Raw genomic sequence first — 17,563 nt, 5'->3', positions numbered from 1 at the left:
TGGACATATACTAAAAGTTCATAAAGAAGTTTTGGTCAAAGGATATGAAATAAGATATATAGTGGACAAGAACATAATCCGGATGGATTATGGATGATGTCATGATCCGGACAGATCATGGACATACAAAGACATTCATGGTCGAATTTATCTAAGAGAGATAAACCATATGATCCAAATGGACCATGAATATCATGAAAGCATTTTGCTGATGCAGGTTACTAATCCGACACACACAGTGCTAAGTCCCAAACTGGTTATGTTTTCACATATGGAGGCACGACCATTCATGGAGATCAGCCAAGCAGATCATATCAGCCACATCATCCAATCACTCAGACATATTGGCGATCCATGAAGCAAGTAGGGAGTGTGTCTGATTAAGACTCATGACACACCATATTCGGACAGCAGTGGGATCACGGATGGTAAAGACGAGCCGACCATTCTTTACGAAGACAATGCGGCCTGCATAGCTCAGCTCAAAGATGGTTACATCAAGGGTGACAAGACTAAGCATGTTCTCCCCAAGTTCTTCTTCACCCACGATCTTCAGAAAGAAAGGAGAGGTCAAGGTCCCTAAGTCAGATCCAGCGAGAACTCAGCCGACCTCTTCACTTAGGCATTACCAACATGCACGCTCAGGAAGCTTATGCAGCAGATTGGTATGCGATCACTGAGAAGCCTTCAGTGATGTTCACTTCAGGGGAAGTAATGCGGCTGTACTCTTTTTCCTATCCATGGCTTCCCGTTTTTACCACATTGGGTTTTTGGGTTTACCAAGGAAAGGTTTTAACGAGGCAGTATTCCAAACGCATTACAAACTCTAGACGGTTATGGCATTACAATCTCGGTTTTTAACGAGATAGCATCTTACACGCATAATGGACATCAAGGGGAAGTGTTATGAATATTGTGTGATGTCTATTATGAAATGTTCTAGATTTACTTGTTCCCTACTCCAAGTTACTTATTCCCTACTCCAAGTTATTAGACTTTGTCTCCAAGTTATGTAATCATATATAAGGAACTCATTACTCATGAAATAATAACAATTCATTCATCTCTAAGTCATACGATTCTCTCTCTCTCTCTCTCTCTTTAGTTCGATCTATTCTAAGACAAGAACACTAGAATTAGAACAATAAGTGATTTTAAAATGAATGATTTACACTATATGACACTTTATGAGTTTTTATTACATTATAAGACATGTATTGCTCATAAGGTAGTTTTTTGCAACTACAAGTTAACTAAGCTTATTTTTGAAGTTATATGGGTCCTTAATTTTATTTTCTCTCTCTCTATAAGTAGAGATAACTTTTAATGGTAGAGAAATCTAAAGAGAAAATAAAGAAAATAATGATTCTATTGACCAAAGAAGATGAAGATGAAGAAGCTGAGCGGTCATCGTGGTCTTCCTAAGATCATTTAGTCGGATTAGTTGCACCTTTGTCACTTGAACACAATGTTGATATGAACAAAGCCCTTGCTGCAAACTTTTCCAGCCACAAGTTTTACATTTCCTCGAGGGTGATGAAACTTCTCTTTACGACGGTAGGAATTTCATTCGAGCCGACGAAGGACGCAGTGGCATCACGGCATAGACGATAATGTTCGGAAGATAAGAGCTATGGTGATTTGGATATAATCAGCCAAAACTCAAAAACTAAAACTTATTATTTTCTTGGTTTTGGTGTTAATCGGTTAATCTATACAAAATTTGTATAAATGCTGGAGATAAAAAACAAAATATAATGAATACTGCATGATAAAAATCAATGGCGGCTCTGAGATATATTTGCAGGAAACCCTAATACAAAGAAAATCAAAATATTACAAAATTGCCGCTCATTAAAAAACATAATTGTGGACAACATACAAATTTAATGTACAACCTAGGTTCGTGGACACCGAAACAAAATGATTATGCAATTTCTATGTTCCTTTTTAACACGTGCATAAACATCTACATGTATATATATTTCTAAAATTAATCTTATAAGAAAGTAAAGTATATTTAGATGAAGAAGAAGATGAAACATAAATCAACAATATCAAATTCATAAGGAGCTACATGTATACATGCGTGTAATTGTTCTGTTTTTGATAATGGTGGTTTAACCTCTTTAAGAAGTTGGATTTTCAGTAAACATCTCGGAGATAAGACAAGGTTTGAATTTGCTTGATCTCTTCTACTGGAGCATGATGAGACCATGATTTGGATAATTCACAACCACCATCCGTACTATCTGAGAAACTTTCTATCACTTTCTATTGATTTTGTAGCTCTTAGTGGATTTAGGTGTCAAAATATTTTTCCATACACATGGATAATGTTAAAATTCAGTGTACATGTAGACATCACAATACATTTAATTTGTAAGTTGCACAAATAATGTTATTCTAATAATTCTAAGAGATTATTTTGAGTATCTTGTTTGAGTTTATTTAGATCATTTTAGATTTCATTTTAGGTTTGCGGAAAATAAACACGATATCTTGGAGATCGAGTTTGGTTGAGGCTCCCCTGCGATTTGAAGCAATAACAGAGTACGGCGATGCGAGAAGACATAAACGCTATGGTTGAAGCTTGAATCCATCACAATGTTTACATTACATCATTGATTATACCACCATCAGAGATATAACTTAGAATATCTCAAAAATAGATTAAATGATAAAAATACTTATTATAAACATGTTTTTTTGAAAAAAGAATTTGACAAACTAATTATTATTCAAAGGATCAAGCCATGAAGCAATACTAACATTACTTAAATAGACATATAAAAATCTATAATATAATTTGCAAGTCATAAGATTTGGACATTTAATAACACCGACGTGTACACATACATTTTACTATCCACAAGTACAATAAATTACAAAAATACATACTGTACACCGATTTTCAAACATCACATGTACACTTTATTAGTAAAACTACATTTTATTAGTAAAACTACAAATTTTCAAACTACAACTCTCATCGAAAATGTGGATCAGTCAAGAATCTCATTCTTAAAGCAGTGTATCTAACAAACAACACATAAAAAATCAAAACTTTAGCATAAAGACAAAATCTTTGATTGTTTTTATTGAGAGAATGTATGTATAGGGAAAGTGGAAACCTTCTTCTTCAATCAGCGGTGACTATGCGAAGCTCATCGATGGTGGAGGAAGGAGAAGACGGCCAGATTTTGAGGCTGATTTGCCATCGGACATGATGTGCCGGAGCGGTTGATGAATGAATTTCTGGTCAGTGTCCCATATGAAGGCGTTGTGGCGGAGAAAACTTAATTTATTGGTGGTGTTCCATATGAAGATGTCTGGTGCGTGGATTTCTTGATTTTCAAAGTCTGGTCTATGTTAGGTAATGTTCTTTCTATGTTGTTTTTGCCATCATCTATGTCTTCACCATTTATGTCGCTGTCGTATACGCAACTGTCATACCACCATCGAAAATGTAACTTGACATATCTTAAAAATAGATTAAGTAATAGAGATAATGATTAAATACAATTTTTGTTTAAAAAAAGTATCAGAAGATTACTTAATCTAATTTTCTAAACCATTTACTGTGTACTAAAACCTATGTAATGGAAGAAGATCGGTGGAAACCAAGAGAGGAGGAAGCAAGCAATGACAGAATGGGCATAGGAATCATGTCACAGAGTGACAGAGATCCCAAAAGGCCATAACAGGTTAAGGATTCCCACGTGGATTGTCGAGCTTTTGAAACATATCACAAGACACTAACTCACAAGGATTCTTGAGTTTGTGTGATTCCGTTTTTAGTTTATCACTTTAAAAAAAAAAAAAATATATATATATATATATATATACGACAGTTTAACCAAGAGCTCTTGGCTTAGTGGTAACGGAACTCCAGCTGGAGTGCCCGTCCTGGGTTCGAGTTGCCTTGGCCACCTTCCCGTCTATAACCGTGCGTGCCCGGATGGAAGGCCTCGTGGAGATTAGTCTGGGTTTAACGCCTGGGAACCCCCACGGTTATTAAAAAAAAGAAATATATCTCAGTTTATGAAAAAATGAACCATTTGGATAAAGGAAGACGAAGAAAAAAAAATGAAAAGGTGAATGTTTAGAAAATAGAATAAAGCTTGACCATTGATATTAAAAACATAGAAATAAATGAAGGGAAATGAAACAAATATATGTCTTGTCAAATGATTCAGATTTAGTCTGAACCGTGGAGTGGAAAGAAAGATGTGTGGTTGAAATTAGTTTGTTTTAACACACTGAGTTTGCGAGACCAATTTAGTTTTTTAAAAAATGTAGGTAGCTTGTAGTCATAAAAAATATCTCAGAAGCAATAAATACACTATAGTACAATAAAAGGACATATAAACTGACTTTGAATATAATCTATCTTATTAAAACAGAAATATTCTGTTGGACCTAACATTTATTTTGTAAGTTTTTAAATTAAATACACATTTATACTTTATAGTTAAACATACATTAAATCACTAATGTTCATTTCTTTATACTACTATCCATGTTTCCAAACAATATACTTATTTCTTTATAATTACTATCAATGTTTCCAAACAATATACTTATTTCTTTACTATTATCAATGTTTCCAAACAATATATTTTTATACTACTATCAATGTTTCCATAATACAATAATTAATCTTAGTTATTTTATATCTATCATTTTGTCTTTAAAATTTTGTAGAAAACGTCATAATTTCATAAATTGCAAAATAGTGAACTTTAAAATTTCGATTATAAGATTACAAATTATGAAACTATTACAATTTAAATCCAATTAGATTACATATCGGTCATCCATCAGTTCAATCGGTTAGTCTCGGGTTTTAGTGATTTTTTTAATATGAATATTTTAAAAACATAAATTGAATTGTCAGATCTGCGGATTAACCGGTATAATCACAATCGGGTTGAATTTAAAAATACTGATTTAAATACACACTCTTTAAAAACTACCAAAATATTTGTTAAATTATTAGTAAAAAAATTTCATCGTAAAATATCCCGCGCTTTTGAAGCGCGGATCAAAATCTAGTTCTGTTTTAAAATTGTAGATCCATAATGTTTTATCAAGTTTTATCACTGATGTTGATTTTTGTCAACCCGATAAGCAAATTAAAAAAAAAAATTGTAGTCAACTCAACTCTGCCATCACTTATTAGGGTTCATTAGATTATATAACAAAATAATGTCAGAAGTGGGGTTTGAACCCACGCCCTCTTACGAGGACCAGAACTTGAGTCTGGCGCCTTAGACCACTCGGCCATCCTGACTTCGATGTATGTAAGGCACAATACATTCTATATATTGTAGATGGACACCGAAATCACATGACCTTTCGTGGTCTTCCTTTGAAAGTACACGAAAAGATGAGAAAATACATAAATACTATATATATAACAAGAGGTCAACTACAAGTTTTGATCTCATGCCACAACACGCAACAAAACCACAAAAACAAAAAAAAAAGTGAAGCAGAAGCAGAGTTTACAAGTAAATTCGAGAATCGAGAGCGACAAGATGAGCTAACACAAATTTTAGACTACCATTTCACAACACAATCCCACATTTCAAAAACCAGAACACTGTGCACATGCATGCAAAAAAACAAAAGAAGTAGAAAAAGAAAACGACTCCTAATCCTTCTTCTTGTCCTTTAATGGTCCCCTTGGGATTTTGCTCAATACCTTTGCGTCCAACACAGCATAATGCTTCTTCAACTCAGCCATTGCTTTCTCACCATATGAGTCTACTTTGTCTTCGTACTTGTCGTAGACAAGAGGAACAGTGAAGAGTAGAACCAGAGCTGAATTAAACAGAAGATCAATCAATAAGCCAAATCCAATCATTACCATTGCTTGAGTAAAACATGTGTTAAAGAAGGAGGAAGCTAAATGGTATGTGTTGTTAATGTTACCTATGTATGCCAATGTCAAGAAACTACAGCCTCCACCCAAGATTGATAGAATCCACAGCCCGAACAGAGCCTAATTTGATCACAGACAATAGAGGTTATAATCAAAGCTTAAAGCTGAGAGAGACATTGAGGTTAAAACTTACAGAGAGGAATTTCTTGAGATCCCTTCCAGATGCAATATCGTGAAGAGAAGAAAACCCACGGTTGATTTCGATTCTGAGCCCAGATGCAAGCTGAAGAAGAGGCTCCTCAGGGATATGTACTTCAGGAATCTTTGGTGTAGACCTGAAAGAGTTTGAATTAGTAACTCTCCAAATAAGCTTTAACCTGAGATATCATGTGAAAGCAACACACCACTTACTTGTGAATGAACATGGTGACATTAGACCAAAGAAACAACACAGCAAGAGTAACAATCATAACGTGACACAGCAGAGTGAGAAGATGATACTCCATGAGTTCAAAGAGCACCCAGGCTACAGTGGCAACACCAAGCACACCACCTGACATCTTCTTGTTCTTCCACATAAATATATCAGCCGCTGCAATTACAAGCATCCTACCAAAAATTAGGGTTTATACGCGCACAAAACTCTAATCTACTGATTCAATCCAACAAAATCAAACATCCAATCAAATTAGGGTTTATAAACTTGTACAGGCAACGAGATCAACAAAAACTCTAATAAAACTATGATGATTCAATCTTATACACCACCAACAAATCAATCATCTTATAAACCTAAAACGAAGCATCAAGCTATGACTAGCTACCAAATCAACGTATAGAAGGAACTAGAACGGATCGAGATCGGAGTAAACGTTACGTTTTCCGCCACCGAGAACCTTATGAACGGGCCTCTCCCTGCCGAACAAACGGTAAACCTTCGATTTCAGAGACGACGGTTTCTTGTCGCTCTCGTCATCTGATGAAGACGACGAGTCGCCTTTGTGGTGGATCTTCTCAGATATCTTCTCCATCAACGATTCTCTCTCTACGATTTCCACCGCCGGATCCGAATTAGGGAGAGATTCTTCGTGCTTGTGTTCGTCCGCCATTGTTTCCGATCGAATTCGTGCTGATGCAGAATCTAGGGAACAACCAAATAAAGCGACTTCTGAGAGAAGAATCTCGAAGGAGGCCTAAAACAAAATTTAACTCGATCTGAGCCGTTGAATTGGTTTGATCTGAGCCGTTGATTTAACCTGCTTCTTTTTTAAACTCGAGCGACGCTTGGGGGAACGATAAAAGGCATGATGGTGGTGGGGACAATTGAAAATTTCGTATTTTCTCATAGGACCAAGATTTGACGCCGTCACTGTTAACGGCTTCTCGAGGGTTTTGAATTCGCTGTTACAAAACTACGTCTACTTAACGGCTCTGTTCACCGAACACTGTATTCTTCTGGTTGTTTTCTAGCGTCCAGGTGTCGCGCGCATGGACCCATTATTTACGTTTAGCCACCAGTCTTATGACACTTGGTACAATAAAAGCCATTCCTTTAGGTGAATCATGCTTTTTTGGTCTGCGTCGAGTGACAATAAAATTATAAAACTACTTGCAATGTTTTGTTGTAAGATCAATTTTTTCAACTGTTGTAAAATGGTTTACAACAAACCATTGCAAGTAGTTTTATAATTTTATTGTAAACCATTTTACAACAGTTGAAAAAATTAATCTTACTACAATGATTTGTTATAATAAAAAGAATGTGATGTAGAATGAGGTGGCAAATTTAGTTTTGAAAACTTTCAACATATGTGAAAGTAGAAAGTAGAGGATAAGTGGGACCAAAATATTGCATTATGATTAGTTGCTTTGATTTTCATGTTTTTCTTTTTATCTCAATTATATAACTTCAGTTATAATTAATATTTATAAATAAATATATCAAAAATTATATCAAAATTTATAATTTTTCATTCTTTATAAATAGAGACTACTTTCATTTGATTTGGACACAGAAAAAAAACCATCTTTAAACAAAAAAAGGTTTAGTCTTTAATAAACTTTTGTTTTAGCTTTAAATATCCATTTACCTAAATGGATCCAAATAATAACCCTTTTAATACCTCAAAATTTTTCTAATTACCCTTTTAACTTCCCAAATCCTAAAAACTATCAGTTTCAAAATCAATCTCCCAACCAACCCGAGCATATACTAAATTATGGTTATCCACCAAATTTCTTCATGTCGTCAGCAATTCAAGTTATCGTCCATATCATGGATCGATGATGTCTTATCCATCTCAAGCATCCCCATATTCTTCTGCTCCAATGGGTAATGTAACTGATTTGAATATTGGAGCAACTGATTTTCCCGAGTTTTCTACACAAATGGCTCTTAGTGGTATTAGCGGTATTCATGAAGCCATTCCAGATGCAGAAGATTCAACTCCTGCTCGTCGGAGAAGTCCCAAATGGACCACTGAGCAAAATCTGGTTCTACTGAGTGGGTGGATTAAATTTGGAACAAACAACATTATTGGCAAAAACCAAAAAAATGAGTCATACTGGAGTAAAATTGCTGAATATTGTAATGAACATTGCTCATTTAATCCTCCGCGTGATGGAGAAGCATGCAAAAATCACTATAACTATGTTAACAAAAGCGTGAACAAATGGGTTGACACTTATGATAATGGTAAACATATGCACCAAAGCGGGTGGTCGGAGGATGATGTATTGGCGAAAGTGCATGAATTATATTCAAGTGCTGGTAAAGGAAGTTTCAAATATATAAAAGAATGGCTCGCTATACGTGATCAACCATGTTATGGTAGTCATGTAGGAGGAAATACTGGATCTGGAAGCAGTGGATCTAAAAGGTCCCGCAAGAGTGATGCTAGTGAGTCAAACTCTGTAGGATCTAGTGCTCGTCCAATGGGAAGAGATGCTGCTAAGAAAAAGGCTAAAAAGAAAGGTAAAGGCGCATCCTTGAAAGTGGTCGGCGAAGAGTGAAATGAATTTAAAGAATTGAAGACACATGAGTTGGATCGGCTGGAGAAAATAGTTATGATGCAAAATGATGCAAACCAACTGATTAAGGAAAAGACTCAGGCTAAAAAGATGAAGATGTTTATCAAACTAACTGAAAAGAAAAATCTCGATGACAAGAGCAAAGAGCTGTTGCAGAAATTAAGCCAGAATCTATTTGGAAATTAATTATTGTCAAGTGGTTATCTGTATTTTGTTACTTCATGCTTTAATAATGGGTGTTTGTCACTTTCTATTTTAATAATTTGTATTGTCACGTTATGCTTTAATAATGTGTGTTTGTCACTTTCTACTTTAATAATTTGTATTGTCATATTATGCTTTAATAATGTTATCCGTGATTTTTGGCTTTTAAAAAGAGAATCTTATCTTATCTCTGACTTTTGGTTTGAACCACTCAATTCGAATCCAAAGCTACAGCCACTCAATTCATTGGTTCCATTTTTTTATAAATTGGAACTCATTCTTCCATTAATGTACCAATACCATAAATCTCGCCTTACTAAAAAATCTCAATGGATCCATCAGATTTTTTTTTGATGTCGAAGCTTACAAGAGGCAATCTGAAATTGAATAGAGGTATATCATCAACCGGTTTAGAGAGCTTCGAAACAAGATAGAGGAAGACTATGCAGCTCGTAGCAAGAGAAAATACTTTAAAAAAGACCATGCAGAAGCAAATCAAAGACTAATTGACGACTACTTTGCCAATCAACCTACATATGACGATGCAATGTTTCGTCGGCGATTCCGGATGCAAAAACATATTTTCCTTCGGATCGTTGGAGACTTATCAAGCAGCGACAACTACTTTACCCAACGATTTGACGCAGCCAAGAAAGAAGGCATATCTCCATTAGCAAAATGTACTACAGCCATGCGAATGTTAGCTTATGGTGTGGCAGCTGACGCGGTGGATGAATACATCAAAATTGGAGGTACTACTGCTTTAGAGTGCTTGCGAAGATTCTGTAAAGGAATCATACAGCTGTATGATAAAGATTATCTCAAAGCTCCAACTCAAGATGACCTCTAGATAATTTTACGTGTTAGTGAGATGCGAGGGTTTTCAGGGATGATTGGGAGCATTGATTGCATGCATTGGGAATAGAAAAATTGTCCTACAGCGTGGGAAGGTCAATTTACTCGGGGAGATAAGGGAACCACCACTGTTATTCTTGAAGCAGTTGCATCTCATGATCTATGGATCCGGCATGCTTTTTTGGATGTCCGGGCACGTTGAACGATATAAATGTTCTAGACCTTTCACCGGTGTTCGATGATGTTGAACAAGGAAATACTCCAAAAGTGAATTTCTTTGTGAACCAACGTCCATATAATATGGCTTACTATCTAGCTGATGGTATCTATCCTTCTTATCTTACTTTCGTCAAATCGATTAGGTTACCTCAAAGTGAACCAGACAAGTTATTTGCTCAACATCAGGAGGCGTGTCGGAAGGACATAGAACGTGCATTTGGAGTGTTGCAGGCTCGATTTAAAATCCTCGTGAACCAGCTCGCTTGTGGGACATAGCCGATTTGGCTATCATCATGAGGTCGTGTATCATATTGCATAATATGATTGTTGAGGATGAACGAGAGACATATGCTCAACATTGGACTGATTATGATCAATCTGAGGCAAGTCGATCGAGTACACAACAACCATTCTCGACCGAAGTGCTACCCGTATTTGCAAATCATGTGCGTGCTAGATCCGAGTTGCGTGATTCAAATGTACATCACGAATTGCAAGCAGATCTAGTCAAACACATATGGGCACAATTCAGAATGTTTCGTGGTGAATGAGATTTTTAAGTTTGTGAGTTGAGATTATTGTACTAATTAAGTTATGAGGTTTCCTTACTTGTTGTGTGCTTATTGTATTGCATTTTAAATTTATGTTCACTGTATGTGTTTTAGTAATGACTATTTTTATTTATCATTTTTATTATTTGCATAAAAAATTCAAAATAAAATATAAAATTAAAAACAAATATTAAAACTAAAATTATTTATAAAATTATATAGTTTTGCTTATTTAAATTTAGTTTGATATTAACGGTGATTAATAATATGTAATCACAAAAAACATAAACATAAATAAAATGAAAATATGAAATTCTAATGGTGGGGTAATGTGTTGTAATTTTATTAAACAAAACTATTGTAGAGGGTAAAAGTTATGTAGGTGTTAAATAAAGATGTGGAAGAGAGAGAAGATGAAGTGGAGTGTTAAAAAGAAAAAAGTGGGTGTTGTAAATGAATAACCATTGTAGATAGTCTAAGGGGATTATAAGTAGGATGAATTTGTGAGATGACTAATGGGCTGTAGATAATTAAGTGTATAGCATTGATTTTGACATAATGTATTATTTAACATTTTGGTCCTAATATATCCGTTCTATCCTTCCTCTTTATAAATAAGAGGTCAATGAGAGAGAATAAACAACTTGAATGATAAAACAAAAGGAACAAAAAATCTGTAAACTTTTGTACATAAAAAAAGAAGAAACATCCACGTATATGTTTACTAACCACACATATATATGCATTGCTTATTCTATTCCTTATCGTCGAAATAGTATAAGATTATAACCCCACATACAATCCCTAAATACTAAACATATCATAAATCTTAATCACTAAACTTTAAACTCAAATATAAACCATAAACCTCAATAGAATGAAACAAATTAAACTCAAGTCTCAAACTCCACCATCCAAACACTAAACTCTAAATCTAATCACTAAACCCTAAACCTAAGTATAAACCCTAAACCCAAATAGAGTGGAAAAACTAAACTCAAATCTCAACTCTCACCTTCTAAATACTAAACCCTAAATCTTAATCACTAAACCCTAAACCCAAGTATAAACCATAAACCCAAATAGAATAGAATGAACTAAACCCAAATCTCAACCCCCACCATCCAAATAGTAAACCTTAAATCATAATCACTAAACCCTAAACCCAAGTATAAACCCTAAACCCAAATAGAATGGAACAAACTAACCCAAATCTCAACCCCCACCTTCCAAATACTAAACCCTAAATCTTAATCAATAAACCCAAAACCCAGTATAAACTATAAACCCAAATTGAATGTAACAAACTAAATCCAAACCTCAACCCAAGCACTAAACCATAAACCCAAGTATAGATCATAAACTCAAATAGAATGAAACAAAATAAATAGTATAGTACATATTGGTGAACAAAATGAAACACTTTCTATTAATCGTCAAATGATAAAACTATACCCCAACCAGTAAATATCAACCCACATCCGAGATATAAATAGTTTCTCGCGTTTTCAAATACTGAAAGTCTCCAGATTATTACATTTTTAATAAATAGTATGGAATATGTCCCAAATAGTATAGTGACCTTACATAAATAGCTACAATAAAGAATATATACTATATTATTTCGTTCACCGAATATAGTATAGACGGCGAGTTCATCTTCTTCAATTCTTTTTTTTTCAAACATATTGATACACCTTCACTTCGTCCACCATCGTTATTCTTCACCACCATATGAAGATCATCTTTATATGCTCTTCTTTTTTTCCGACACAACGACGCTTCTACGTGTCCTCCGATGTTATTCTTTACCATTGGATCACTAAAACAAAAAGAGAAACATAGTATAAAAAGAGAAACAAAAACATAGTATAAAAACAAAACAATGTATAAAACAAAAATAGAAACAATGTACAAAAGTGCGATGTCACCTCATTCTTTACGGTACCATCTTCTCCTCCGAACCCAATTTCGTAAGCCCATAATATTTGTTTTTTCCTTACTTTGAGATGAAGTAGCATGAGTTTATACGTATGAAGAAGAAACAGAGATCTGGTAAAAAGAGGAAGAAGAAGAAAAGATATGTGCATATATGGTAGCCACAATTTGGTAAAAAAAGGAAGAAAGAGAGAAGAAATGTGCATCTATATTAGCCACAATTTATTATATTGTTTATTTAATATTTACTTTAATAAATAAACTCTCTGTAGGTCATATGAGTCACAATTGAGGAACAATATGGTTATTATTTATAATGTGATGGTTGTGTATAGGTGAATTAGGGGTATTAGTTATCTAATGAATTATAATTTGTTGGAAGGTTATACAGCCCAGATCCCTTATAAGTATCTTTGTCAATAATTTATACTAGGTGAATCGTCTCCAGAGCTGTGCCAAATATTTTTGATGCCCCAAACCAAATGCAGATATTATTAAAAAAATTGTTATGATGAAATAATATAAAATGTAATAAAAATTGGTAGAAAGTATATACAATTTTCATAAATTGTTTAATGTTAACTAGATCTCGATCCGTGCAACCGCGCATGTATTTTGTTCATTTTATAAACATATAACTAAACATTTTAAATATATAAATTATATTTTAATGTTTATGTTGTTTAACTCTATAATATTATTTTTAATTTTATTATTTGAAACTATTAATATATAATGAATTGTTATACGATATTGTTTTTAATTTTTTATTGATATTGATGTTTTTATGTTATGGTATTAAGTTCTATAATTCTTTTACTACATTAAGATTTCAAAATATTAACTATTTTAATTTTTTTAGAATACTTTGTTCATGTTGTATTTCCAAAATTTATACTTTAAAAGACCTATCATTTTATCTTTTGTAAAATTTGGAATATATAATTATGTGATTAGAATATTATTTTAAAATTGTATATTTAGTAAACAGATTTGAAAAATTACATAACTATTTTAATTTTGAATATTATATGACTTTTAAATATTTTTGTTACTAAATTGATGCATTAATTTATAATAACAATATTTAAAATTTTGTTACTTTTTTATTTTTCAAAAAATATTTTGTTATAATTTTAAATAAGCAATAAAGTTGTTAAATTATTTTTATTAATATTTGTAATGAATATTAAAATTTTAACAATTTCTAATAGAAATTTTAAATAACACATAAATTAAAGGTTATTTATTAAATTTATGTTTTGTAAATAATTATTTTTTAATAAATTGCTGGAGATTCAAAAAAATAATAATGATATATAATTATTAGACAATATATTTATGTGAGTTAAGAAAATATATGTTAAGAATTGTTTTCTTTAAAAAAAATAGTAAATGAATTTACAAATTTTAACTCATTTTAAAAGTGGATTTATTTAAATGAAAGCAATTTTTAAAAAGAAATTAGACTACTTTACACACACATATATATATATATATATATATATATATATATATATATATTATATAATATAATATATATATATATATTATTTTGTTATATTTATTCCATATAGCATATCTAATTTAATACAATATAGACTATAATAAAGTTTATAAAATATAGCATATAATTTTATTTTAATTAACATTAATTTATAATAATATTATAATGCTAATCCCGAAATTAGTTAATGTATTATTTAAAAAAATATATTTAAATTTTTTGGTAAGATCTTGTTAGATTTTTTCAACAGATTTGGTAGGCTTAGGTGTCATTAAATTTATGAATATACGGGGTGTTATAGTAAGGGAAAATTGCCAAAAATACCACTTTTCTTATACCACTTTTCAAAAATACACTAACCAACTTTACCATTAAATTTTAATGAGATGAAAGACTACTATACCCTCGTATACACAACATATTATCTTCTCTTCCCTCTCCAAATCTCATCGTCATCGTCATATATTCCGGTGAAAAAGTTCGACGCCAACTCTCTCCGGTGACTAATTCCGGCGATATCAAAACGATCATGTGACGCTGAGTTGTACGGTGAGATCCAGCGAAGAAGATGCGGCGAGATCCGACGATGCTACAGCGAGATTTGGTGATGATGACGAGTTCCCGGCAAGATCTAACGACGTTGACGATTTCCGGCGAGATTAGACGACGCTCATGATTTTTCTGACGAGCTCTCTGACGACTTTTCCAGCGAGCCTTTCGACGAACCTGAAAAACTTGACGAGATCCGACGAACTGACCAAGCTCTCTCACGACGTCAACGAAGGTGACAAGATAATAGATGAGATTTTTGTTCTATTTCATTAATTTTATTTTGATTCTCAGAATCGATGTGCGATGTGTTTCTGGGAAAAGAAAAGGAGTTTTTTTTCTGAAGAAAATTTTCATCCTCAAATTTATAAAACCTTATAAATATAGCCATAACGAACATAGTGTTTATGCATTAACGATTTGATATATTTTGTTTTTAAAAGTGAGTGATGATTCGTAGGAACAATATGTGATTGGCTTGCATTCAGATTTTGAAGATCGACGAGGTTGGTGAGTTGTTTGAAGAAGCAAGAGGAACTCTGAACAACAACGTGGTTTGTACGATCAAAGAATTACATATTTATAAAGCTTTATAAAAGTTGTAGAATTGTCTTCTTAATATATTATTATTCTTGTAGATGGAGCTCTTAGGGAGGACAAGCTGCTGATTCCACTTCCTTCATTTGTGATCTTGGTTCTTCTCACATTCTATTCTCCATCCACAAGAGTTAAAGTACGTAGTAGTATTTATAAAACTAAACCTTGAAATGAGATTGTTTGATTCTGATCACAAGCATGGTCTCTGTACAGTCTACATAGAGGGTTGATGAAATATATCTCTTGTTGAAGGACGTGGCTCTTTCACCAGATTTGCCTTTTGTGTTGATTATCTTTTGGAGGGACTTTAGAAAAATTAACTTGTAAGACATTATAAATCAGTTTATAAACGTTTATAAATCATTTTTGAGTTTATTATACTCATTCTGCCTAACATTCCTCACAAGAATTCTCAAGTTCATCAGATTTGCCTTTTTGTGTTGATTGTCTTTTGGAGGGACTTTAGAAAAATAACTTGTAAACCATTATAAATCAGTTTATAAACGTTTATAAATCATTATAAATTGTTTTATAAGCCTTTATAAACTATGATTAATGAATTTATATACTCATAGATAATTATATAAGGGTTTCTTCAAATCTTTATAAATGATTTTATAAATCCTTATAAATAACTTTAAATATTTTTATAAAACTAAAGAACACGTGCAGGCTTTGTAAAGAGATGATGATACGTGGTAGATTCTATAGCACATGCGGACAGCAAGCAAGGCTCCACCGCTTCAGACTCTTGTAAATGGTTTTACAAACCATTAAAAATATTTTTTAATTTCTTATCAATGATTCATAAATAATTATAAATAATTTACAAAGATTTATAAGAAATTATAAACACTTATAAATATACTTATAGTTGTAAGGATTTGTAAATTCTTCTAAATGATTTGTTAACTCTTATAAATTATATTATGAAGATTGTTAAACTCTAATAATATTTTTATAAACCCTTATATCATATAAGTTATATGTGGATTTATAAAATCTTATAAATTATTTGTAAATTCTTATAAACGATTTATAAAGTCTTATAAATGATTTTATAAACTCTTATTGGCATAAAAACATAAATTGGCACAGTTTAAAAAAGGCCAAATTGAAACAGAGGTCAACATTTTTTGGGCAACAGAACAAAGGTCAACATAAGAAAATAAAAACGTAATGAAAGCGGTGAGATGAGACACACGTCAAGGAGATAAGCCTTGTTTGGAACACGTCAATCAACACTTGTTTGCTTCTGAAGATACGGCGAGCTCCGACTTCCACAACTCCTTCAATCTCTTCTAAATTTTCAATCTTCAAACTTCAAATACTAATTAAAATTGATCTATAAACAATATAAAAGATGTGGGATCATTAAAACAATGTTCGTGCTTTCATAATCCCAAACCTTAATACTATGTTTGTTAATATTTTTAGTAATGGTCTAAACATAAACATCTCAACACTGCAAGTAATAAACACTACATGTCAACACTAGAAGTAATAGACACTACTACTCTATTGCTAAATCGTTCTTCTTTATAAAGACTTATAAATCGTCGAGTTGTACTTTTAACAATATCCAGAAATCCAGATTTATAATGAATTATAATTCTGTAAAAAAATGCAGTGTTCGCTATTCCAAAATCTTAATCTCAACACTGCAAGTAATATACACTACATCTCAACACTAGAAGTAATAGACACTACTCCTCTATTGCTAAATCATTCTTCTTTATAAAGACTTATTAATCGTCGAGTTGTACTTTTAACAATATCCAGAAATCCAGATTTATAAGGGATTATAATTCTGTAAGAAATACAGTGTTCGCTATTCCAAAATCTTAATCTCAACACTGCAAGTAATAGACACTACATCTCAACACTAGAAGTAATATACACTACTCCTCTATTGCTAAATCGTTCTTATTTATAAAGACTTAATCTCAACTTGAACTCCAAATCAACCTTGTTTGCCTTTTGGATAAAAGCAAATGTTTACTAACGTTCGTTGTTTCAGATTTCGTTCAGAAATACACAAAATCGAAAGGAGATATACGCATACCAGCTGGGAAACTTGAACAGGAGAAGGATTCGACATCTGATCCACGGTGTGTGAGAGAGGGATGAGATGACGATTACATGAGAGAGAGAATCCGTGTGTTAGCTCGTCGGAGATCTCAACGGAACGATGACGATGACTTTCGATGACGACGACTACGA

The 17,563-nt window shown here is 32.7% G+C and overlaps 2 protein-coding genes, 1 long non-coding RNA gene, 1 other non-coding gene and 1 pseudogene across 5 annotated transcripts; 3 read left to right on the top strand and 2 right to left on the bottom strand.

Moving 5' to 3' along the window:
- Positions 1-5,212: 5,212 nt before the first annotated feature.
- Positions 5,213-5,296, bottom strand: TRNAL-CAA (transfer RNA leucine (anticodon CAA)). The gene has a single exon. It is a non-coding gene; the product is annotated as a tRNA-Leu (tRNA).
- Positions 5,297-5,401: 105 nt separating this feature from the next.
- Positions 5,402-7,062, bottom strand: LOC108844396 (reticulon-like protein B2). Its single transcript, XM_018617653.2, has 5 exons — positions 6,768-7,062; positions 6,302-6,482; positions 6,084-6,225; positions 5,941-6,010; positions 5,402-5,829 (listed from the first exon to the last, which is right to left on the bottom strand). Exons 1-5 carry the CDS (start codon positions 6,997-6,999, stop codon positions 5,660-5,662), a joined length of 795 nt encoding a protein of 264 aa, XP_018473155.1. The 5' UTR covers positions 7,000-7,062; the 3' UTR covers positions 5,402-5,659.
- A 1,216-nt stretch (positions 7,063-8,278) lies between these two features.
- On the top strand, positions 8,279-9,106 carry LOC108844972 (uncharacterized). The gene is given in 3 exon segments (XM_057006132.1): positions 8,279-8,383; positions 8,688-8,728; positions 8,815-9,106. Coding segments are annotated over 3 exon segments (438 nt in total).
- Positions 9,107-9,473: 367 nt separating this feature from the next.
- On the top strand, positions 9,474-10,749 carry LOC108844971 (uncharacterized; annotated as a pseudogene).
- Positions 10,750-14,730: 3,981 nt separating this feature from the next.
- Positions 14,731-17,550, top strand: LOC130509857 (uncharacterized). Of its 2 annotated transcripts, none has more exons than XR_008943802.1 (4): positions 14,731-14,978; positions 15,204-15,297; positions 15,382-15,476; positions 17,361-17,550. It is a non-coding gene; the product is annotated as an uncharacterized LOC130509857 (long non-coding RNA). The 2 variants fall into 2 exon arrangements; XR_008943801.1 differs by lacking the exon at positions 17,361-17,550 and adding an exon at positions 15,554-15,671.
- The last annotated feature ends 13 nt before the right edge of the window (positions 17,551-17,563 follow it).

The sequence above is a fragment of the Raphanus sativus genome, chromosome 3 (genome assembly GCF_000801105.2).
Source record: "Raphanus sativus cultivar WK10039 chromosome 3, ASM80110v3, whole genome shotgun sequence".
NCBI lineage: Eukaryota > Viridiplantae > Streptophyta > Magnoliopsida > Brassicales > Brassicaceae > Raphanus > Raphanus sativus.
Note: the sequence above shows the minus strand (reverse complement) of the source record. Positions and strands in the feature narration are given on the sequence as shown.